The 24796-nt window shown below is 41.3% G+C and overlaps 1 protein-coding gene across 9 annotated transcripts in view; it reads right to left on the reverse strand.

Moving 5' to 3' along the window:
• MEIS2 (Meis homeobox 2) overlaps positions 1 to 24796 on the reverse strand; it is a 203210-nt gene that overhangs the window by 122677 nt on the left and 55737 nt on the right. For all 9 annotated transcript variants that reach the window (XM_014780555.2, XM_004421389.3, XM_004421388.3 and 6 more), the window contains one exon: positions 16642 to 16787. In XM_014780555.2, the coding sequence (XP_014636041.1) occupies positions 16642 to 16787 (146 nt within the window). The remainder of the gene's footprint in view (positions 1 to 16641; positions 16788 to 24796) is intronic.

Raw genomic sequence — 24796 nt, forward strand, 5'->3', positions numbered from 1 at the left:
ATGCAGTGGAGGCGTAAGGACTCAAGGTCACAGGGCAAGTCATTGTCAAAACTTTAATATCTTTACGTCCGTTTTGCCCACTGCCCCCTTCTCATTCATCTTGCCCAAGCTGTGTCAGTGGAATAGGCACTGTATGTACAGTTCACAAATGACAATTTTAAATGAGTATTTGGGAGTAATATTTTGTTATAGAAATCATATCACCATACTATTTATTCAATTAAATTGTGCAGCATCCAGGAATTTAAAGGACCCTCTAGACGACCCATGGGGATAAACTGAGTGCCCCAAGAAGAAAACAAAATCTCAGGTTTGTACGTGTGCATATGGCGCTCCAGAGGACAGGGAGAGTGTGGGGAGAGCAGCAGGCAGCTGCACATGGTGAAGGGCAGGGCGAAACAACAGGTCCTGTCTTAGGTGCTGCCAGGTTCACTCCAATTGCTCACAGTGTGGATTTCAGATATAATCCAAACAGAAGCGACAAAATCCAAACCCACAGGAGCAAACACTGGCTTTCAAGTGCTGTGGGAACAGAGACATTCGTTTAAGTAACCACTGTTTTAAAACTGCATACATAGTAACGCCAAAATAAACAGCTTGCGATGCTGTTTATTTTAAGATACACAATAGTAATGTAAAGCGTGGCGTGCCCCAGATCCGGGGAGCTCGAACATAATTTACAGTTGCAGAGAGCCCTAGGAGGACTGGACTACAAGCCAGGACTGTCTACTTCCTGATTAGATAGCAGTGAAGGTCAGAACGCATTGCTTTTTGTGCGGCAAAGAGCAAACAAGCCACCACAAAGCCCCTGCTCCTCCTGCTCGCTGTGAATTATGAATCGAGTCCTGTGGAGAGCAGGGTTTGCCAAGTCTCCTCTACAAAGCGTGTATTAATCACAGGTCCCGAGGAAGGGTCAAGCGCACAGCCTGACAAACCCGGGAACGAGCCCGTCTGCCGACCTCGGCTCCCTCCGTCCTTCCCCTCCCTGATCTAAACACTGAAGAAGAAGAAAGAGAGAAAAAAAAATCCTGAAAATACACAAGCTGGTTGGGGCGCTGAAGCATATGTAAAACTGAACTCTAAGGAAAAACAGCTAGATCAAACAAACCTTAAGCATGATCAAAATAAGAACTCAATTTGTGTTTATTTTAGCCAACTAAGTAGTCATTCGCATACCTTCCTGCTCTGCTCTCCCTCCTCCATCCAGGTGCTCTGGGGAAACATTCTAGGGATCTTTCTTTGGGTTTCTCTACTTCCGTCTTTGACAGTATCCTAGACAGCTTTATTAGCAAAGGCCTGCGATCCTACTGGCACGTCCCTTGGTCTTCTGGTCTTTTTGTTTTGTCTCACCACATCCTAAGTTAACTTGCCTCTTTGCCTTCACCCTCACCTGCTGTGTCATGGAATAAAAATAACTCTGATCTTTTCCACAAACATAACTTCCATATCCTTGACTTTTTGAAACTTGAATTTGTCCTGAAATATTGTTTCCCTAAAACTTCTCTGCTTTGGACTGTATTGTGTCCCCAGAAAATTAATATGTTGAAGCCCTAACCCCCATTGTGATCATATTTGAAGACAGAGCTTTTAGGAGGTAATTAAGGTTAAATGAGGTCGTAAGGGTGGGGTCCTAATCTCACAGGATTGGTGGCCTTATAAGAAGAGGAAGAGAGAGATCTCCTCTCTCCACATACACGCACCTTGGAAAGGCCATGTGAGGACACAGTAAGAAGGGAGCCATCTGCAACCCAAGGAGAGAGTCTCACCAGACACCCATGCTGCCAGCCCCTTGATCTTGGGCTTTCCAGCCTCTAGAACTGTGAGAAAATGAATTTCTGTTGTTTAAGCCCCCCAGTCTGTGGCATTTGTTACCACAGCCTGAACTGACTACGACACTCTCCCACTGAAGTCACTCATTTTTCCTCTTTACCAGTCCCTCTGGAATTAAGGAACAGAGTCCAGACTGTTCTTTCTTCTCTTTTCTCCCTCACTCCCTGCTCTCAGCCCCTGACCTAAGACTTTCCACCCACTTTTCTCATGAAGTCCACAGCGTTTGCTGTCATTCCTCTCCACCACTGCTGCCAGAAGACTGTTGACCTCTAAGACCTCCAGTTGCCTCAATGGCTTCTGTACACTCTAGAACGTTCCTCTCCACCCCAATGCTTGCCTCTACTTTTGAAGGCTTCAATACATATGACAAAGACTTTTCTCCTATCGTGCCTCTCTTAATTCCAAGGTCATCCATCTCTACTTCACTAGCTCTCGATTTCATCAAGAACAGATGCTACATTTCCAAGACCACAGACCTTAAAAGGCTCCTTCCCTGCTTCTCTGTCCTCCCTCTTAATCTTCATCTGGACTTGCAACCCCTCAGTAGCTCCCCGTGCTCCCGGTGCACAACCACACTTAGCCTCTCCACCCAGCATGGTTCTTTATTAAAATAAAATTTATTGTCCTGTATTATAAATACAGCATGTAATTTATAGACAATTTAGAACACACAAATAAAGAATAAAGTAAAAATGTCACCCAGATCTCATTACCCAAAGATAATCACTGTTAACATTTTCATTTGTTCTTCCCTGCATATATCCATATATCCATTTTTTGCAAAACTGGAATCATATCATATATACTGCCTTATCTGTTTTATTTCACCTGGTAATATATTGAGAGGTTTTCCCATATCTCAAAATATTTTTGACAATATAATTTTTAATGATTACATAGTAGTCCATAATATTCCATGACAGTCTCCTGGTTGGAAATATAGGTGGTTTTCAATGTTTTATTGTCATAAATACTTTTATACACAATTTTTCATAATTTTTGTGTATGTTTCTTATTATTTCTTTATGATAAACTGCTAAAAACTGAATTACTGGATCTAAGGATAAAAACATGATTAGTAATACATATTACCAGTTTAAATTCCAGAAAGACTGAGCCAATTTTTATTGTCATTATTAAGACAAATATTTCCTTCCATCCTGGACAGTGCTTTTGACACTATATATTTTTTTTAGTTTTTCTTAATTTGATGGAAAAAATAATATTTTGTTGCTAATTTTTAAATTGATTTGGTTATTAATTACCTTGAACATTTTTCAAATGCCTATTGGCCATTTGTATTTGTTCTTTTGTGAATGGACCTATTCATCTGTGCCTTTTTATCTATTGCACTTTTTTCTTTATTGATTTGTAAATTTTATTTATTAAGGACACTAATCCTTTGTCTGTTATATGATGTTGCACATATTTTTGCCAGTTTACTGTTTGCCTTTATTTTACAGTGTTTTCTTGACATTCAAAAGCTCTTTTTTTTTTAAAGATTTTATTTATTTATTTTTTTCCCCCCAAAGCCCCAGTAGGTAGTTGTATGTCATAGTTGCATATCCTTCTAGTTGCTGTATGTGGGACACGGCCTCAGCATGGCCAGAGAAGTGGTGCGTCGGTGTGTGCCTGGGATCCGAACTCAGGCCACCAGCAGCGGAGCGAGCCCACTTAACTGCCAAGCCACGGGGCCGGCCCTTCAAAAGCTCTTAATTTTTATTTTTGTTTAATTAAATCTATCACCGTTTTTCTTTATAATCCCTTTGCTTTTATGCTCTGAAAGGATTTCACTAAATAAAGGAAAAAGAAATAGTTACAAGGGGCCGGCCCAGTGACGCAAGCAGTTAAGCGCACGTGCTCCGCTGCGGCGGCCTGGGGTTCGCTGGTTCGGATCTCGGGCGCGCACTGATGCGCTGCTTGGCAAGCCATGCTGTGGCGGCGTCCCATATAAAGTGGAGGAAGATGGGCACGGACATTAGCCCAGGGCCAGTCTTCCTCAGCAAAAAAAGGGGAGGATTGGCAGATGTTAGCACAGGGCTGATCCTCCTCACACACACAAAAAAGAAAGAAATAGTTACATTTACTTCAAAGAACTCTTAAATGTGGAACTTATTTTAATGGAGAGTACTGATTGATTGTTTTTTCAAAAATAGTTAAACCAAAAACAAGTTATTGAAATATTCTTTTTTTTCCTTAATTGATTTGACGTCTTCAAAATTAACAAATTTCTTTATATATTTGGATTGATTTGTGTATTCTTATTTTGTTCAAATGATCATTCTGCCTATTGTATTGGCCAGTTTTATAATCTATCTTAATAATACTCAGTGCACGATTTCTCTCATTTTTCTTTTCCAAAAATATCTTGACCTTTCTTCATTGTTTCATTATTTAGATGAACTATAAAGTCGTTTTTCAGTCATGATCCAAGGAAAGACTATCTCATTGGAATTTTGACTTACTAGTCAGCCATCTCAAGAATTCTCTCACTAAACCCTCCCTCTCACCCATGTTGTCAAGCCCAGGCTTAGGTTTTTCCTGTTGTCTGCTTTCGCCTCTTGCTCCTGGGTTCCTGAAATTTGTTTGAGAAAGGATGAAATGATGAGGAGAGGGTCCATTCCAGCCTGGCCCTCTTTGATCCAAGGCTGCAGTGTTGTGCCTTCCTAATTCATTCTCCATCACACTCTTCACAGTTCCCACTCACCCAGTTAGAAAAGCTCTTTTCTGAATTCCCTCAGCTTTCTTCCTACTCTTTACAAAATGTGTCTGTCTCCTTTCTACCTGTGCTTTGACCCCATCCTCACTGGCTTCCTCTTCTTGAACCTTGCATTATCCTTTGTCATTCTCTCCACCCCACAAACCTACACCTCAATTTCTCTCCCCTGGATCCCTTCCCACTGCTGATGCAACACCTGATTCACCTGATCACCTCTGCTGATAAACTCTGCCACTCCCAGCACTGTCCTCTGTCCTTCCTTTGTTCCCTTCCAACTTTCGCTGCTCACTCCTCAGTCAGTAGAATTCAAAGGTAGACCCCCCCGCCGTGACTCCCAAATGCCAAATCCAAAGACTTATTTTCAGCCATCATTGTCCTTGATCTTTCTACAGAATCTACTTCCTCTACTTTGAAATTCCTACTTTCTTCGCATGATCTGATTATGTTCCTGCTAGTCTGATTTCTTTATCTCTGCTCATCACTTTCTCTCTTCCTCCCTTTAATTGTAGTTTTTAAAAAGATTCTATCATCTAAGCCCCTCTCTCTGTGCTCCCTTCTTCACTTAGCTTAATTCAATGCCATGGTTTCAAGCATTACTTCTACAAAGATCAACCCCAACTCTCAGACTATAGTCTCATCATTTCTAACTTCCACAGAGGTTCCCCTACTCAAATATCTGGCTTACGTGTCTAAACCTAGCACCTCAATATACCTTTCCAAGCTTTCCTCGCTATTCTCCCATACATATTCTTGCTTCAGCCAAAGAGGATTCTGTCTTAAGAGATGTGGCATCCACAAATCTCTGAATGTAGAATCAAAGATAGCCTAATTTAGCAACCAGATTGAAACTATCTTCAGGAAAAAAAAACAATCCCACTAGTCTCTTGCTGCGATGAGATAATTCTGTATCTTTCATAGGATTCCACCTTCTATAGAGTGGGCCTGTGTGATTGCTATTTAGAGATGTAAAACTGCCTTTCCCCACCAGCTCGGCCAGGATGAAAAGTGGAGGCTGGTGAATTGGTTAACTTTCAGGATGAAGAGTTTATGGACAAAGAGCAAAGATGTCCAAATCCCCAAGGAGCTTGTTTCAAAGCTGTAATAATATCATCCAGTTCTTTCTCTTAAGTTTGAGTTTAAGAAATTCCAAAAATTACTTTGACCCATGATCCACTAAACCCGTGCCACAGTATGAATGGTCCATAAGGTCTTTTGCCCCTTTCCTTGTGCATATCATGCCAACTGTAGGATTTGATCCCTATTCCAAACAGACTTAGGTCAAAGAAACAAATACAATATTTTTCTTTGAAGAGTGTTTCACCGATATCCAAGTTCAGGTTTCATGGAGCTAAGACAGAGCAAATTAATTATTTCAGTGGATTATATAAAAACATTAATGAATATCATTTTATACTTGCATAGCATTCTGCCCTTTTCAAAGGATTGTTTTTAATCTCAGCTATCCCTCAAAACAACGAGGTGAGAAAACCAGCACTCAGAAAATTAAATGACTTGTCCAAGATAACTCAGAGAGCAAAAGGCTGAGTTGAGACTAGGATTGTAGTCAAGTCACTTCAAATTGGTCCTAATTCTGCTGCCTCTGGTATATATATACATAGTCTTATAAGCAGTAGGAATTTCTTTCTCCCTGCCCTGAAATGTTTATTTTTTTAAAGCAGAAAGAATTAACAGATTGTCCTAACTATCTAAAGGTAGGAAAAGTGCTGATTCTTTTACAAATTACAGACATTTCCATTGTCTGCTCCAATCAGGCCCAATCATAGATTCAGGAGAATTTAAGCACCCCCTCTCTATTTACCTAAGATCACAAGCATGTAAGAACCAAAGAGAACTAAATCACACTTTTCTTTAAACTTGCTCTGCAAAAATAAAATATTTCAAACTGTTTTGAAAGGACTCCCAGGCTGGTAACAAAAGTCATATTAAAATCTGATGCCTTTCCACATGGTCATATTTGATTATCACTTAAGCAAACATAAAAGCTACAGGATTAAGCAATAGGAGAGGTCTTCATCAAAGGGTCATCAAGTAATCAGTGGGATTTTGTCACACAGGTCTAAACTTATGGTTTCCTAGAAGCTAATGCAAAAACCGAACTGAGCCTATAATTGACTAATAATGATCTCATATTGCCCATGCCATCTTACTACTTTTTTTTTTTAATTCACTGTGAGGCATGGTTTAAAACAAGTGTAACTCCTCATGAGCTGCCTGGTATCCTGAAACACTGAAATGGAACCTATAACTTTTCACCGTGGGGAAAAAAATAAGACTGCTTTTACAGAGAGTTCCAACATGTCACCAAACCTACAGGGAATAATCTAGCATTCATCTCTTCTATTGATAAAAGCCTTTTTCTTTTTGAAAGACTAGTGTAGCACCACCCCCAGTACACTCAGGTTGTTTATTGTCGGCTTACGATGGGGTCACACCATGTGTCCAGGGTAAGAAATAAGCCATTTTACAACTGTAGTATGACTAGGGTCATGAGCATGAGATTGTCCCTTTCTAAATTATCAGTTATGAAACTGCCAGAAATTTCCAAGTCAAAATTAAGTCTGGAATATTTGTGAATGTAGGGGAATGACGCATAAAGTAAATATAGCTAGATAGTTATGTTATAACGCAATAACTGAGGTATTAAAAGTAAGAACAGCAACAAGATTTGGTGCTGGCATTAACAAGGGTGGCTCTTCATTATCTGGCCATGTTAGGCAAATCACATATCAGTAAATGGGGGAGCAGGTTGATTGGAAGAGGGCTGATTAGTGGCTCGTGTTAATTTTCTATAATGCACAGAATAACTAAATAATAACATCCTTTTCATTTCTTGTCATCTCAGAATCCCACAATAATAATCTCTTGAGTTGTAATCTTTCTTTTTGTGGACAATCAAGTCAGAGTCAACAAATATTCATGTTATCTAGTATAACCAAGAAGTAAAACTATAGTTTAAGAAAAATTATCTTGCCATTATATTGTGACTTGACAACTTATCCACTGTTAGATAAAAACAACTTAAATTAGTTCTGGCAGATTTGGGACTTGGCAGTTCAAAATATGAATAGCAAATGTAAAAGCATAAAAATGGCATTACTATTATGTTTTAAGAGGATAATACACCTTTAAAGGGTGCCAGTGATTACTTTGCATACTGTAAACAACTGCTGCCAATCAATTTAGAAAGTGGTACCCAGCATATCAATGTAGGAAGGCAGATTCCATTCAACCAACCTCATGCTTCCTACCCAAGTCACTGTTTTTAACAGGAGCAGCGGGGCTGGATATCCTCTTAACACTTCATAATCTGTTCCTAATTGCAAAAACAGACTACAGCACAGAGAAGGCAGGGCATTTCCAGGAGTCCTCTGAAATCTGTGCAGTAACAGTCTCTCAAATCAAAATTAATCCTGAACGTTAAGGTCACTTTATGACCCTATCCTGCAACCAAGCTGAGGGCCAGTGAGTGTTCTCATAACCCAGTCAGCTTGGCCTTTAATTCCCAATAACTCCACCTTTCCACAGAGTACATTTGCAAACAGTGGTCACGTGGAATGAAGAAATGGAAATTTTCTCCATGATCTGAATGAATATTCAGGGGTTTCACTAAACAGCATTTAATGGCACTCTATTCTTGAAGTTTTTAAATAGCTGAATATTCAGAAATGCACATGTCTTCTATTTTCCTTTATTCGAGGGTCCTCAATTCTCCATCTCCTTGAATTCTTTATCGTATTTTTAAACAATTATACTTAGAGTGATATTTTATGAAATTGGGTGTTAAACTTTGAGCTAATAATTATTTTAGTTTCTTTTTGATGGTAATTTAATAAGCATTTCATTCTTCAATCTTCTCACTCAGTTACTTATTTTTAAAATGTGTCTATCAGCTAGTAGCTCATAATCTGGGACCTAATTTTCTTACTCTATCTCAGCTGAACTTCTTTTTAGATGGGATTGTCGGATGTACTTTTCTAATGTCTTGACCAGATGTTTTTGAGTTGAGGAGACCATAGAGCTCATCACCCTCGTGAAAGGCTACTGCCACCACTACTGTACTGGGGACTTTACTTCAGAGTCATTCAGCTTTGTGGACAAAGGCTGCTGAATCGCAAACACATCAGTCTTTCACATGCAGAACTCCTCATAATCCAATTCTAAACACCAAATTGAGACTACAAGTAAAAGGTTATGACACAGCAGGATGCAATTTTTTTTTTCCCCTCAAGAGAGACAAAGTAAATTTACTTGCAATTTTATTTCTTCTAGAGGAGTTTCTACGATTCAACACAACATTAAATTTTTGGCCTGTCTCTTTAATTTGAGAAATTGTAAAAACGATGACAGATGGCACACAGAATTGACTTATGTCCTCTATTCTTTATTGAAGAAGGGAGTGCATAGAAACTTTGATAAAGGCAGAAGCTACAGTATGCAGGTCGCTATTAAAATTATCTAGTGGCTCTTTGGACAGCTAGGATCAGAGTGTTCAGGCTTTATTTTTTAGACATTTTTTTAAAACCAACCGACACTGTTGTAGGTTGCCTGGTGATCATAGCCCCAACGTTCAGTCCTCTCCTGTCCCAATAAGGACATGACGGATGTGCCATTAGCTCTGAACCTCGGCAACCTCTGAAATTACCATTCTTCCCATCCCGATCTCCCGCCCCCACCCCTCAAAATCATTATGAACTAGGAAGAACACTCAAGCTTACAATTAATTGGAAACATTGCAAGAGAAGAGGAATGCTTAGACAGCATGTCCACGGGAAAATAAATCACCCAGCATTGTTATTTAATGCATTGTGACATCATTTCCTGAAATTAAACAGAGATGACACCAATTCAGACGATCTCCAGTATAAGGTTCCATTCAAATAATTCACAGATGTTTTCTCCTGGCAGCAGAAAAACAATGCAAAGGCTAAGGCTAGGGGCAGCCTTCCTATGCTGCATGTTTGCAGGAAGCTCTCTCAGCTGGTGTGTTTCAGCTGTGTGTTCCGCATATGCATTTCCACATATGTATTTCTCAGCCCATGAGCCCCACTCATATTCAGTGCACATGGGTACCTCCGAATGTGAGAAAGGCCACCTCTGACTGTATAAGTAAGGCCAGCATTTTATATTTGGTATTAATTTGGCCTAGCCTATAGCGATAAGCATTAAGTAGAGCGATCTCAGAATCACCAAGGCACAAATTTCCAAGTAGAAATGACTCATATCCATGAAATACTGATTTGATTAACCATTCAAGGCCCTTGAAAAGATGTCTAATGATGGAAATTATCGCAGTGTCTCCATGGATACCCTTGTGGAAGTGGACAAGTGGAGAAACTGGGGCAGAGATGAACAAGGTGGGCAGCGCAAGCTCTCTCACCCTTGGTGATTTCATGAGGTACTAGAGGCCTCAAGCAGTGGGACACCCAAGCACATGAGCAAAAGACCAAAATACTCGACATTTGTACAGCACATTACAGTTCACAAATTGACTACATCATTTGGACTGCACAGCAACCCAGCCAGCTAAGTAGGGCAGGTATTTACTATTTTCATTTTTTAGGTAAGGAAGTAGGTTCAGATGTTGAATAGCTTGCCCAAGATCATAGACCTCTTCTAATTTCATATTCGGTGACCTCTTTTTAAAAAACCATACTGTGCTGTCTCTCAGAGAGCCCAGACCTTAACACTCTGAGAAAGCTGGAGACTCCAGATTCTGTTCACATACTGGACCCCTTAAGGTGAAAAAGAGCATTCCCTACCAAAAGTAGCCCCCAGCTGAGGCATTCTGAACTATTCCATTACCAGTTTCTTCTCCACCTCCCACCCCATCCCAGAAGGTTTATGAGGATGCTCTGGCTTTCCATGGGCACCAGGATCGCCGGAGCTCTCACCTAGCATCACTCTGCAGCCATCAAATGTTTATATGGGGCCGGCCCCGTGGCTTAGCCGTTAAGTGCGCGCGCTCCGCTACTGGCGGCCCAGGTTCGGATCCCGGGCGTGCACCGACGCACCGCTTGTCCGGCCATGCTGAGGCTGCATCCCACATACAGCAACTAGAAGGATGTGCAGCTATGACATACAACTATCTACTGGGGCTTTGGGGGGAAAAAAAAAAAAGGAGAAGGATTGGCAATAGATGTTAGCTCAGAGCCGGTCTTCCTCAGCAAAAAGAGGAGGATTAGCATGGATGTTAGCTCAGAGCTGATCTTCCTCACAAAAAAAAAAAAAAATGTTTATATGGCTCTCAAAGGCTGAGTTTAGACTATGTTCTCTCCTGCTGAGAGCCATTTGGGATTTGTTTGGCAACACCTGGTCTCTCCATCTCACACAGTCCCAGGAAAGTAAGTGGTAACTTTGGTTGCCCAGTTGGTCAAAGCCTCCTGCTAGCTATTCAAAGATTAACATAAGAATTATAGCTAGTTTATAATATGTACTTATTATAACAGCCAGGCATGGGGCTGAATGCTTTACATTATCTCATTTAATCCCTGCAACAACCCTACTAGGTTGGTTCTAGAATTATCCCCATTCTACATATACGGAAAATGAGGCTTAAAGAGGGTAACTGCTCAAGATCAGAAATCTACTGTGTTGCAGATTCCAGGCCCTGTGTTCTTTTTTTGGGGGGAGGAACATCAGCCCTCAGCTAACATCCACGCCAATCCTCCTCTTTTTGCTGAGGAAGACTGGCCCTGAGCTAACATCTGTGCCCATTTTCCTCCACTTTTTATGTGGGACGCCGCCACAGCATGGCCTGACAAGCGGTGTGTTGGTGCGCGCCCAGGATCCGAACCCGGGCTGCCAGCAGTGGAGGGCTCGCACTTAACCGCTACACCACGGGGCCGGCCCCCAGGCCCTGTGCTCTTAACTTTGACACTGTATCACCTCATTTAAGAAAAGAAGCCATCTGGATCTACACAAGATAAAGAGAACAAGTTAAAAGGCAAAATAGTCTAAGTCAGTCTCTCTCTCTCTCTCTCATGTGTGGGGGTGTATGTGTGTGTGTGTACACACATATGTTACAATAAAAAATTTGAGATGACTAAGTTGACTATCACACGGTCTTGATGAACTCACTAGGGAAGAGATACACGTTTCCCTAATGTAACACAGAGCTGTATTTACTCATAATTTGGATACATTGTCTTTGTAGAAGACACACATTTTTATTACCAAACAGAGGCCTTTACAAAAATCCCATATAACAAACCCTAATAGGCAAGGAGTGAAGACGAGTGAGCACCTGAGGGGCAGGCCTCATCCCTCTCCCTCACCACCAGAGAGATGGAGAGGGGACAAAGCATTTTGCCATGAAAAAAGGGCAGAGACTTTAGAATCTGCAGTTTCAAGAAGGCTGCATGATATTATATCACTTTAAAGTAAATTTGCTCCTGATTCCGTACACATACCTTTGAAAGAAGTCCCACATCCCCTAAGTGTGAGCTTTATCCTTATGTTTTCAAATAAGAAGACCTTCAGTTGGAAACTGGGCCCAGCAAGTGGTGTCTTTGTGCGTGAGCACTTCCTGTTTTCACTCCACAATCAAATATATTCTTTGCAGCACAACTAGGGGAGCTCTTGAAGGTGGCAAGTGGAGGTGCCTGAGAGCCTAATCGAGCACACTGAGGGTTTCTTGGTGTGGAGAAGTTTTTCATGGTTATGAATAAACCGTTAGCCAGGGTATTATTTCTTGCTGTTTCTTTCCTTATCTTTGAAGTCAAATAAAAACAGTTGAAACGACATATCATAATCTCCATGTGTTAGTGAAAGGAACATACTTCCCTAGGATTTCCCTAAGTTTTTTTGCCACTGGGTACTTTCCAGCAAAAGCACATACATTTCCAACAGATTCTTTCCTCGATCTTCACTAGATTTCTTAGTCTGAGAAGCCAGGCAGAGCCGTCAACCAATAGAAGGGAGGATAATAGTACATACAACATTTTCAGTAGTTGAATTTCGAAAAAGATATGTGTTGATTTATTTCTTTAAAATTATTATGAGTCTTTTAAAGAGGATTTTTAAAAGACATTTTGGAAATTGGTAGTTAGAAACTAATTATTTAGCCTCAGATCAAGCAAATTCAAAGTGCTTGGCTCTGAATATATAAATTCCTCAATTCACCAAATAGTTTGTTTTTTTAAATGCCACTTTGGATTTAGTTTAAATATTTTCCTCAATATAATCAATTAGCTGCAAGTTTATTACCTTTTCCCCTAAAGTTGGTGGTGTACAGGAATTTGAGAGATTGTTTTAACTGTTACAGTTGTAGTGCAACTTTTTCTTCCAAGAAAACTGAAGGTTAATGATTTTTGTCATATTGAGACTAAGACGTAACAATTGCTACAGTTGGCCTTTGTTGAGGTGGGGTTCTTTTTTCTCTGGGCCTTTTGAGGTATTCAGAATAGGTGACAATAGCTTGCAGTTGAGAACATATGTAGAGAGACCCCTGTGGCTTATAGGAAAAAGTTGTTCCATGCTGGTTGGGTGTTTGGAAAAAAAAATACAACCAGAGTTCTTTTATGTTCTGCTAGTTAATGAATGCATGAATGTCAAAATGGGCCAATGGCCCATTCAGGGGGCAAAGCCTTAGCAGCCCCCTTCTTTAAGAACACATCCTGAGATGCAAAATACATTTGCTTAACAAATTAAAATAATGAGATAATTCAATTAGCTTCTTTTTTAAAAAAAGAAAGAAAAAAGGGTACATCGGGGATTATTGTAATACAAGAACAGGTCATACTGCACAAAAGGGAACAAACCGGTTCGAAATAATGTTAAAGAGACTAATAATGGAGGAATGCACATTGAATCATGCACTTGCAAAGAAATTTACATGAAATAATAATTTAGGCTACATCTATTTTCAGTGAGTTAGAGCCAACATTTCATTTTGAAAGTTGAAATTAATTAAATGACAGAAAAATATAGTGGGGCATCTCTATTTCCAAGGACCTCCTCATGCCTGTTAGTGGATGTAAGAAAAGAAGTCTAAATTAACATGTCGCTAGTTAGGGGTCTCTATTCTCGGTTTCTGAGCTCAGAATTATAGCCGAGTAAATCTTTCAGCTCATTAAAGATTGTAAAGTAAAAGTTTTACAGGACCATCCTCATCAAAGTTACCGAACCTCTTCTCTGCTGTTGGGGTGAAGTCTGCACGAAGACGGAAAAAATTTTCAAAGAGAAAGCCGAGGAGAATTTCCTTATGATAGAAGAGAGTTGCAGAAGAGAGAAAACGTGGGGGACAAAGTCGGTGGGAGAAAGTAATGAAAGGGGCATGTTGTGAAAAAAGGTCATGGGCAGGAGAAAAATAAAGCCCTTGGTGGAAAGTCAGAGAAAGGGGACAGAGAGGAATGCATGACCAGAGGCTGGACAGAGAGCACTCTGACGAAACGTTCCTGAGTAGAACCAAAACACAGGAGCGCAGGAAAGGAGACTGCAACGTGTAGATCCTGCAACGTGCACCCCTCATTTGAAAAATAGGGAAATGCAAGGTCCAGAGAACTTAATGGACTTAACCGAGGTTCAGGCAGGACAGAGGAAAACTGAACTTGAAACGCCAGTTTCTGATCCCCCGGCTCAGGCTATTCGAGTCTTCTCTCCCCACTCCGAGGACAGGCACTAATTAAAAATTTCAGTTGGATGGAGAATTCTACACAAAGCCTCATGTACAGTTAACTAGAGGAAAGCACTCTTGGAGTGGGGATAATGTCCTGCAGGTTTGTAGCACTTTGCACAGAAGAGGCACAATGAGTACCCGGGAATCACTGGCCACCCACGATTCTTCACCAGTGGCCACAGTGCATGGTGGGTTCGGTCCAGGACAGGGAGGTGGGAGATAAGGCATCAACAGGACAAGGCAGGAGGCCCAGCACAGGCTCTGGACACTTCCTCCGAAGATTCAAGTCACAGAATACGGCCGGTGAAGGAGAGTTGGCTTGAAGAGACAGGTGCAAAGAAAATCTTCTCAATTCGGAAAACTTGAGGGAGCAGGAAGCTTTAAAAATAAGAAAACAGCACTCTGCTTCTCCATATCTCCCCCCTGTGTCGCTGAGCGAACTGATGGCAGAGGTTGTGAGATTTATATGCAACTGCGACAGGGGATAATGATTTTAGTAAAGTCACCATAACATGGTGAAAAAAGCAGAGTTGAGGACAAGGAAGGCCTGGGCCCTGGTCCCAGCCGGACCTTGAACTAATCACCTCCCTTTCTGGGTCTGTTTCCTCATTTGTAAACAGAGCAGCCGAATTCTCCAAGGTTCTGCTGTTCTGTGATGTCGGTTTTGATTACTGAGGGGTTGAAAATACACGGAGACATTTGCTTGGAAAGCAATTGTTGAAGTCTTTATTTTCAGCCAAGAAAGGCTGAACATGAGGGAAGACAGAGCGAGGAAACCCAACAGGTGAGCTGCGGGGACAGAGCGGCTTCCGGCCGTCCATTGGCCCCAGCCTGCTTTCTTCGCTACTCTAACCAACAAGCCTTCAGTTAAAAATGAGAAACCCCTCCCCTCTTACTCACTCGACTTCCAAATTAAAAACGTTTTACAGGTTAGTAAATCTCCAGCTGAGGTGATGTAGCAAAGAACAGCTGTGAAGTAATTTTGATAATGATGAGAATAATAACCACAAGGCAAGGTTCAGGGCTTTGCTGTTGCGGCTTCAGTGCTCCTGAATAGATAAAAGTGATTAAATACTCCTGATTATCCCTGACCAATATGTAATGGATTTACAGCCCTTTCAATTAGTCAGTATTTGCTTAGGACTCATTATTTTGTCTTTGGTTAAGTAATCAGCCCAGAGACCGCATGTTCTGTCTAATTCCTCTGAGCCGAGTCAGTGCAGGGCTCTGACCTTTGAAATGGCCATGGCTGCAAGGCAAGAATAACCACTGCCATGGCAGCCTCGTTGGTTCTCCCAGCTAATCCTGACACCACGGCCCAGATCGATACACCTTCGTTTGCTACTAATGTCCTTACATCAAAATGGCCGATTTAGGAATGTGAATCTATCACTCTGCCCTCCCCACTGTGGTTCTAGCCCTTGCCCTTTGTAGCTCTGCTAGAAGAGCAGATCAGCAGCCACCACCATAAATAAAAGTGGAACCTTGTCCTGGACCCATGACACTGTAACTAATGTCATTCAGCATGGCAACACACAAGTTGGATAATCAAAGAAGACCTTCAGCTTTCAGCGTGCTACCCTATTTTTAAGCATTAGCCTAAATAGAATGGCCTGAAAACAATATTATAGCAAGAAACAGCCTCTGAAATCTTTAGCATTTTCTCAGAATTTCCAAATGAATAGTAAAATAGATAAGTGCCTAGTTCCTCTGTAAAAATATATTGTAATTTTTTTTGGCATGAGAGTCCTAGAGCCAACAGTATATACCGACACATAAAAGCGACTGCAAACAAAAGGATAAAGATAAATTGTTACTTAAAAAATGTTGCACATATTTGATCTTTTTCCAGAAGTGAACAGGGTTAGCTTATAAGATAATGGACTTGAACAGCTAAAAAAGAGCATTTAATCTCCACCTTACAAACAAAGGCATTATAGCACCTATAAGCCTTCTGCATTTGTCATATAAACACGTGACATCTTTGCAAGCTGCTTCAGCGATCAGAGTCGCACCTGACACCATGAGCTTGGACGTGTATGTGGCAAGGTGCTGCTGTTGCCTCCTAGAGGAGACGGCTTTCAGCAAGAGTGTAATCAGCAATGTTCACAGATTCATGAGCTCCTTACAGCCATTGCCCTTGGCTGCGGTTGCATTATCTGATGTTGCTCTCACATCTTTAGCATAAATAACAAATTTACTTATATATACTGAGTAGGGCCCTAGACCATTTTGAATAAGGTTCATTCACAGCCTGTTAAAACAAAAATCCCCTCCTTTCTACAGGGTGCTCTTTGGATGGTGATAGTTGATAAAACTTTTACTGCTCTGTTCGTCATCAGATTTCAAGAAAGGGAAAACAGACCTTATTTTTAAAAATCTGTACGAGCCCATACAACTTGCTAGGAGAAGGCAAAGGAACAAAACTTTCTTTTTCTGTTTCATCTTGACTTACTGTGAGATGCTGGAAGAGCCACGCTCTCATGATATTTGTTGCTACTTTGGGGAAAATGCCTCTTTTCTTCTGGCGTTTTTTGTCCTTGTCTGGATCATCGTCGTCACCTGTGCCAGGTGAAGCTACACTGTTGTCTAAACCGTCCCCTAGTAGAAAGAAATGAAAATGCATTAGAGAAAACACAGAAAGGGTGCCAACAACAACGTGCAGCTAATGATGAGCTCAGCTAAGCTTGTTGAAAGAAATCCATTAAGCGGGTATATCCTCTTTCATTAAAGTATAATTGGAGACACAAATATGTAAAAGACAAAATTAAACCAGGCCTCTTCAAATGTTAATTTTGTGTGTCTCACACTCGCCCATATCATTAATTCAATTATAATTGTGCACTTGACACAGTGCAGTAGCTCTTTGTCAATTATGGAATCCAATGTGGGAAAACCGCCATCAGAAAACCCATTCAGTGAAAATGCATCCCTGTGCCCATAGTGAACACATACTGTAGGGTAATCAAGTTAAATGTTCTGTAGTCTATATATTCTAGGCTGCCTGCATAGGTGACAGTAACTGTGTCACTGTTCATTGCACATAACACACTGCCTGCTCAGCCCCTCCTAGAACTGTCACCTCCTAAGCACGCACATTCACATACTCCTCAGATGACCCTGCATTCAGCATTAGCATGACATGAAAACTTTTAGCTCTCTGCACTACTGATCATTATCATTAAAAAAAAAAAAAAAGATACACATCAAGGTAGGGTGCTCACTTAATCAGAAGTTTCTCTCAACATCTTTCTCTTCTGTGCTTTTCTCTGGCATTAATTGTGCATTAGCAAAAATCATTTACTTTTAACAGTCATAGTTATTTTTTCTTGCCCTCCGGCAAAAATGCCTTGAAAGCCTGCCTGGAGGGCATCTAAATTATGTATCTGAAAAACTCTTCTGGCAAGGCATTGCAGGACCCCTACTTTCTTAAAATTCATACGAGCACGTCTTCCTGTTTTTGGGAAGGCATCAATCAAGAGCAGCAATATATGCCATATCCCTACATTAATATTTGAACTAATAACTTTAAAAAAAGGAAAGAAACAAGATCCGACTTGTGGCATAATCAAATGCAAAATAAATGAAGAATAGGGGGACAGCACTGGGGCTTTATAGATGGCTGTGTTTTCCTTGCACATCATTAGCCTGGAGCCACACGAAAGAGGAAAACAGAGAAGTGGAGAGTTTATGCTCCCTGCTGGTGTTTAAGAAGCCCGGGTCCTGGAAGGACATCTGGGAATTGCGCTGAGATGGGAGTTTTTGTAATTTAAGAATAGACGTTCATTAGCAGTAAATGCCATAAATCCCATGCTAAGTAAAAACCTTGTCCAAGAAAGCCTAAAACAATAAACTCTGTGCTCAATGTAGCCTGAGCTCGACGCTCCACAGCATCCCAGGGAATGCTATAGATCCAGCAGCTCATTCCCAGACCCACTCTCTCCTCTTGGACTGTGCTACGCCATGACGTCCTGCCCACTGGGCCCCTCACCTTCTAACTTCTGGGTCTGCTCCGTGGGCTTCCCTGTACCTGTTCTTTTCCTTTCTCACGGAAAAAACCCTCAACCTTCTTTGACCAGAGAAGCAGAAAAGCCACAGCAAAGAGCTGGCAGATTAATTTTATTGACATTTCCATTTTCACTGCAATGCGATACCCTCCATCACATGGAAGAGATGACCCTCACTATTTACAGACTGACAGGCCACTTCATTACAACCACCCTGCCCCAAGGCAAAGCAGCTCCCTTCCATCTGCCCAAACACTAGAGCATGACCCCGAAGTTGCTGTTCTCTTTTTCTTTGCCGTCTGTTATGATAAAAAAGAAAAAAAAAGAGGAGTCAAAGGGACCCCAAATCGTCAAAGAACTAATCAAAGTACAGGGAAACAAAAGGCAGCTGACTTTTGAACACTGGATCTATGGAGGCTAGTCTTCATCTGTCCACCCTCCCTGCACCCCCATGTACACGAGGGGGTCGCTCGCACAAGGAGACACACACACACACACACACACAAGCTCGAGCAGGGACACGCGTACACGCTTTCCACTATGCCAAGGAACTGCTGCAAGGCAAATTCTCACCCACACTAATGGCTTCTGACTGCTCCTTGGCAACCCTAGCATTTTAACCTGGGTGGATGTGCTCTCCAAAATACAGACACTGGAGCGATCTCATCAGCTGTTCATGTGACACAGATGGAGAGTGGCTATTAGGAGCCAGGCAGTGGGCCTTGGGGATCTGAGGTGCTGTTCTGTAGCCCGAGGCGATTTTGAAAAGCAGTACCCGGAGAAGAGGAAAAAAATTCCACACTGCAAGTGCAAGTTTGAAGTCAGTCAGTCTGTCTGTCTACCCACCATGGATAAAGATATCTTTGTCTCTGAATGTAAAATCTATGTGGGCTATCTGGATGTACATTTCAGATAATGTATGTAGGGAATGGCTCTTCCTTCAATGTCTTCTAAATATAAAAACACGCACTGTAAACAATGCCTGTGTGTATATATTTCTTCCTAAGCACATATGGTTTCTGTGTATATGTTTAAGCTGAAATTGTCAGGATTTTGTTAAAATCTCATTTAGCTTTTTTTGATAGATTTTTGAATATACTTATTTTAAAAGGTTAATGGCTCAACTGAAGGAAGTTCAACAAAAAAAGGCATTTGGCTTTTTAACCCAATCAATGACCTTAAAAATGAGAGAGTACATTTCCACAGTGCATTTTCTCTTGCTTAAAAGCAAAGAGGGCTGGTAACACCTTCAAACTATATGATTCACTATATTTAGCTCAAGAAGAAAATATAGCTAGATTGAGCATCCTTTGATGACTGACAAACTGAAGAGACAGGAACATTACATGAATTTTCATATAAAGCAGTCCATTTTATATAAATGTTGTAAAATATTTGAGTTTAGAGACAATGTAACAAATAATTATATAGAAAAGTGTGCCTATTTTTATAATAACTAGATACTAGAATTAGATTTTTAAATAATATTAGTGTTTATACTTCTATAAAGTGAGGAATTTTCCTCTCTATATACACAGTAAATACCATTGTTTTTTCTTCCAATGGACTGTGAACCAACTCCAGCACAGAGGACAACAACAGCATAAAGAAAAATTTTCAAAGGCAACTGGGTGATCTACAACCTAAAATGAAATTGTAGAGATGATGCTAGAGTTAGCAGCTCTCACAGTGGATGTTGTATTCTCGTGTTAAGGCTGTGTGTGTGTATGTAAGAGTGTTGTCAATCTTTGGCACCTGTGCCAAATGAGTTTCTGTGGTGCAAAGGCTGTCTATACCAGCACAGATGCACACGCCAAAGGAGGCAGAGACAACAGCGTACATCTGAGCACCTGAAGTTAGGGTTCAAAAGGGTGGAACCTTGAGGGCAGGAACCGCTTCTTGTTTATCTTTTTATCCTGACAGCATACCTCCATGTCTGACCCAGAGCAGATACCGAGTGATTGTCTGCTGGGTGAGGGAACGACTCAACTTTCATCTGTGGGCTTATTCACGGGCCCTCCCCTCTTTTTGATAATCCCAAACTGGGGGCAACTACACTTATGACAGTACCTAAGGGGCTGGGTGGGTCACCCGTGTGCACATAGGCACTTCTAGACATGCCAGGAACAGTGCTTCTTTGAAGAATTCAGTGCCTGTTAGGGCCTTTCTGAGAGGCTGAACCACAGGCCATTCCACCAGCATTGCCACCTCTGATGATGAAACACTAAATAAAGAACTACCGGGCATGCTTCTTGTAACAGGTTGCTAATCTCTTGACGAAGAGCACCCTCTAAGTTTGGGGCAAAGATACTCGAAATAGCTGTGCAGAGGCCAGCTCAGTGGCGCAGTGGTTAAGTTCTCATGCTCTGCTTTGGTGGCCTGGGGTTCACAGGTTCAGATCCCGGGCACAGACCTACCCACCACTTATCAAGCCATGCTGTGGCAGGCATCCCACATATAAAGTAGAGGATGATGGGCACAGATGTTAGCTCAGGGCCAATCTTCCTCAGCAAAAAGAGGAGAATGGGCAACAGATGTTAGCTCAGGGCTAATCTTCCTCACCAAAAAAAAAAAAAAAATAGCTATGCATTACTGGGACACACTGTGTGTGACCATGGAAAGAAATATTCAAGACCTGTGGATAAATAACTTTGAAGTGGATTAAATCATCAGGGGAGATTGTTAAAAATCTTTTAACAATTGTAAAAATCTGAGTCCGCAGGCCTCACTCCAGACTTACTGAATCAAAATATCCTAGGGCAGGGACAGGAATTTGTATTTTTAACAAGTTCCTTGGGTTTGTTTATGCAACCAGCCTAGTACTGGTTCTTAAACTGGCTTTTGCAAGCCACTGAACTAAAGGATCTTCTAATTTGAAATAAGATGCAACCCCAGGAACAGGTAGGTAGTTAAAATTCTATTCTACTCCCATAAATGGGGTTAGTGGTCATGGTGAGCAACTACAATCTGGCCTGGGTCTTATCACTGTAGGAAAGCCATGGTGTTCTCCATCACATGTACTGGCCAACATAAAGTAGCCCCATCCTAATCTTCTGGTGGTGAGGGTTAAACAGGAAGAAAGAAACTGTAGAACGCTGGCTCTCAAAATATGGGCCAGCACGTTAACACTGGCAAAGAAATTGTGAGAAATGCAAATTCTTGGACCCACCCACCTGCTGAATCTGAATTTGCAGGGATGGGGTCTAACAGTCCTAGTGTTACCAAGCACTCCAGGTGATTCCAGTGCCCAATCAAGTTTGAGAAGCACTCCTATAGAGCACAGACAAGATCCCCTTAGCCCGCTACCCCTGAGAGTTGTCTGAAGGCCTGGATCTGATCTCCGGGTCCTCCTCCCGTTTTTATGATTCTGAGATATTCTGAGAGCATCTCTGGCTGGATTTACACCCATGCTCTGGAGGAAGTCACACATACTTTCCACAGCTGAGCACACTACGCTCAGAGTACGGCACTGCTCTGGAAAGCAGTCTCAGTCTGCACCTACCTAAAAGAACAATACTAAGAGAGTCTAGCTGCAGGAAGCTAAATCCTGGGGTACCACGGGTCTCCAAGTGTGCGCAAAATCCATAGCTGTAGCTGTGTAGCCAGTGAATCAAGGAAGGATATGGGCACGTCATGAGAGGATCCTCAGATGCTTCTAAAGCAGAAATTCCCAATCAATACAATTCTTGGTCATAAAAACTACCCAGGCAAAAGGACACCACTTCCTGCCATTGGCGTATTGTCTTATTCCATGTAGCCAAAAATCTGTCTATATTTTAGACACCAATTGCTTGACTTGGAATAAAGAAATGATACGGACAGTAATGATGTGCTATGATGAGTCTAATACCACTGAGATGTGGCCTGCTTGCCCTCTCAGAAATATAATACAGCAACCAAGAAGGTTCTAGTCCATCTTCCACCTACTCCACTCCACCCCCCAAAAAAACCCAGATATTTACCAGTGAAGAAACTGAGGCCAGGAGGTTAAATCTTTGCCCAAGATTCCACAGCTACATGTGATCAAGGGTAAACTGGATTTCAGGCAACTTCAAGTCCCATGTTACTATTGGTACCCAGCCCACCAGCCTCATAAGACATTAACCACAACCCTTCTCAGAACAAGCCTAACACGTTCTCTTTAGCTTACAGGAAACCACAAAGAGAGGAAGGAGGAGATGGCTGATATATAGTCGAAACCAGTTAAAACCAGTTGAAAGCAAAATGGCAGTCTGAGTTGACCCGACATAGACCCTGCAGCTCATTACACGCTCATTGTAATGCACTACCATATTATGGAACCCACCCACCAGCACCATGACAGTTTACAAGTGCCATGGCAACGGCAGGATATAACCACACAAGGAAAGAAGAGATGTGGCACCCTTGATCCCCCAAAATGCCTGCCCAGTTCCATGAGTACTTATGACTATTCCTCCCCTTCAATACCTTGACCCGTTATAACAGCTGCTTAATCACCCCAAGAACTGAGAAGCTGATTTGTAAACTTAGTTCCCACTTCCCCATTGTTTGGTCATTGAATAAAGCTTGTGCTGTTGAACGCTCAGCTTTGGTTTTGTTTCAAATCTGCCACACTGAACAGGAAAGAACCCTCAGAGGAAGGGACGAATTGTGGGTATGAGGCCCACCTGTGGGCCCCTCCTCAGAGCTCCTCCGAGTGTGGGTCAGAGTCCCACTGGACTGAGGTGAAATTGGTAACACTATCACTGGTATTCTCACATTAATGTTGTAAGTTATCTTTTACTTTTCGAGCATTACCTCATTTGAACCCTGTTATCAATGACAGATCTAAGCAAGGCTGGATCCTACAGGTAAAGGTCTAAATGCAGAGGAGAGATGCGATCTAAGGCCCAGGGGCTGGGACAGAGCCAGAGCTGGTCCAGGCTGGTCCAGCTTCAAACAGAAATGTGCAAACTCTTCTCTCAAAAGCAAGCCAGTGCCTGTAAGGGCTCTAGATACATTCAGTACAGCAAGAGTCTTTGAGACTCAGGATTTTTATAATAGGTTAATTGTGGTCCAAGTGGAGAACCTTCTACGGATAGCACCAGACTGACCTTCAGAGCCCAGAGATGCTACAAATATTTGAGAACTTACTGTCCATATGGTCAGCATCTCGCAGGCTTTTATGCCATCACCGTGCAGTCCTATTAACTTCATAGAACTGTGATTAAAGTGATATAATCCTCTGTCACAACGTCATGTTTTTAAAGATAGAATAAGGGTTCTATGACGTTTGGCACAATGCCAAATAACAAACATCTAAAACTGACCTCTCAGTCTTGTATTGTCACAGAAATAATTAGGACAAATGAATATGTATTTTGGTTAATAACATTTGTGCTTTGGGGTAAGTGGGTGGCGCATTACTTAATCCTCACTCCCCCAAGTTTTGGACCAAGTTTAACAGTTAAATACATTCATACAAAATATATACCAAATAGAAAAAGAATGATATCTCTTCTGGAAGAACATGGCTTTTTTTCTGTCTCTTTTTTGATAAATAGAAACTCATTATATTCATTCCCATTTTCATTTTGTGCAATGCAAATTCACTAATTTCATACAGACACACACACACAAATACATATATATCTTTCAAACAATCTATTTCCCAAAATTAGATATATTTATGAATACATAGATACTTATACTTGTGATTATAAACCTACAGTATATAGATTACATTGCAGGTTTTTCGAATAAGTCACCAATTGGTACACAACTGTCCAAATATATTTGTGGATTAACTGCATATTTTTGCCTATAATCATATATACATATATGACTATATGTATACATACACACACAAATTTACCGAGTTCTTAAAATGCTTTTATTTAACATTAATTAGAGTAGTCTCTTTTCTACACCATTTCTCCATCTCTAGAATAGGCTGCTCTCCATTATCAATACTGTTGTCACTCTCATTATCATCATTGTCACAAATAACTTCCCTGGGGCACTTGCAATGTTCCAATTCTCATTTAATCTTCACAACAAATGAATGAAATAACTACTATCATCACCTCCATTTTACAGATAACAAAACTGAGACTCAAAGAATGAGATAACTTGTCGAAGGTCACAGTTAGTAGTAAGAGGCAGAGCGGCACCTGTCCTCGGATGCCCATGCTCACATCCTCTAGCCTCTCCCTAAAAACGCTAGGAGAACAAGATGTGAAAAGTGAAGCCAGATTCTGGATTAGCCCTCACTGCTCAAGAAACGAACCCCAGGAGCAAGGCCTCATATATGCACATTTAAGTCCCAAAGAGATAGTGAGTGACAGCACATTTAAAAGTAAATGTGAACCAAGAAATAAGCAGATGCATATTTCTACACAAACAGGTATACCCATTGTCTTTGGAATCATTATCGTTCCCTGTGGATCTAAAGTTCATATTAAATACAATTTTGAAATAGGAACATCTGTTGAATTTTAAAGACTTCTAAGCTAAGGGATCATTCAAGATTCCATGCCTTTAGTCCTTTCCCCTTGGTCCAGAATGCCCTTTCTCTTCATTGTTTCTTTCCCTCCTTCCCACTCTTCTTTGCCCAGGCAAGCTCCTATTCAACCTTCAAAA

The sequence above is a fragment of the Ceratotherium simum genome, chromosome 3, assembly GCF_057802395.1.
Source record: "Ceratotherium simum simum isolate JZ-2026a chromosome 3, ASM5780239v1, whole genome shotgun sequence".
In the NCBI taxonomy this organism is placed as follows: domain Eukaryota; kingdom Metazoa; phylum Chordata; class Mammalia; order Perissodactyla; family Rhinocerotidae; genus Ceratotherium; species Ceratotherium simum.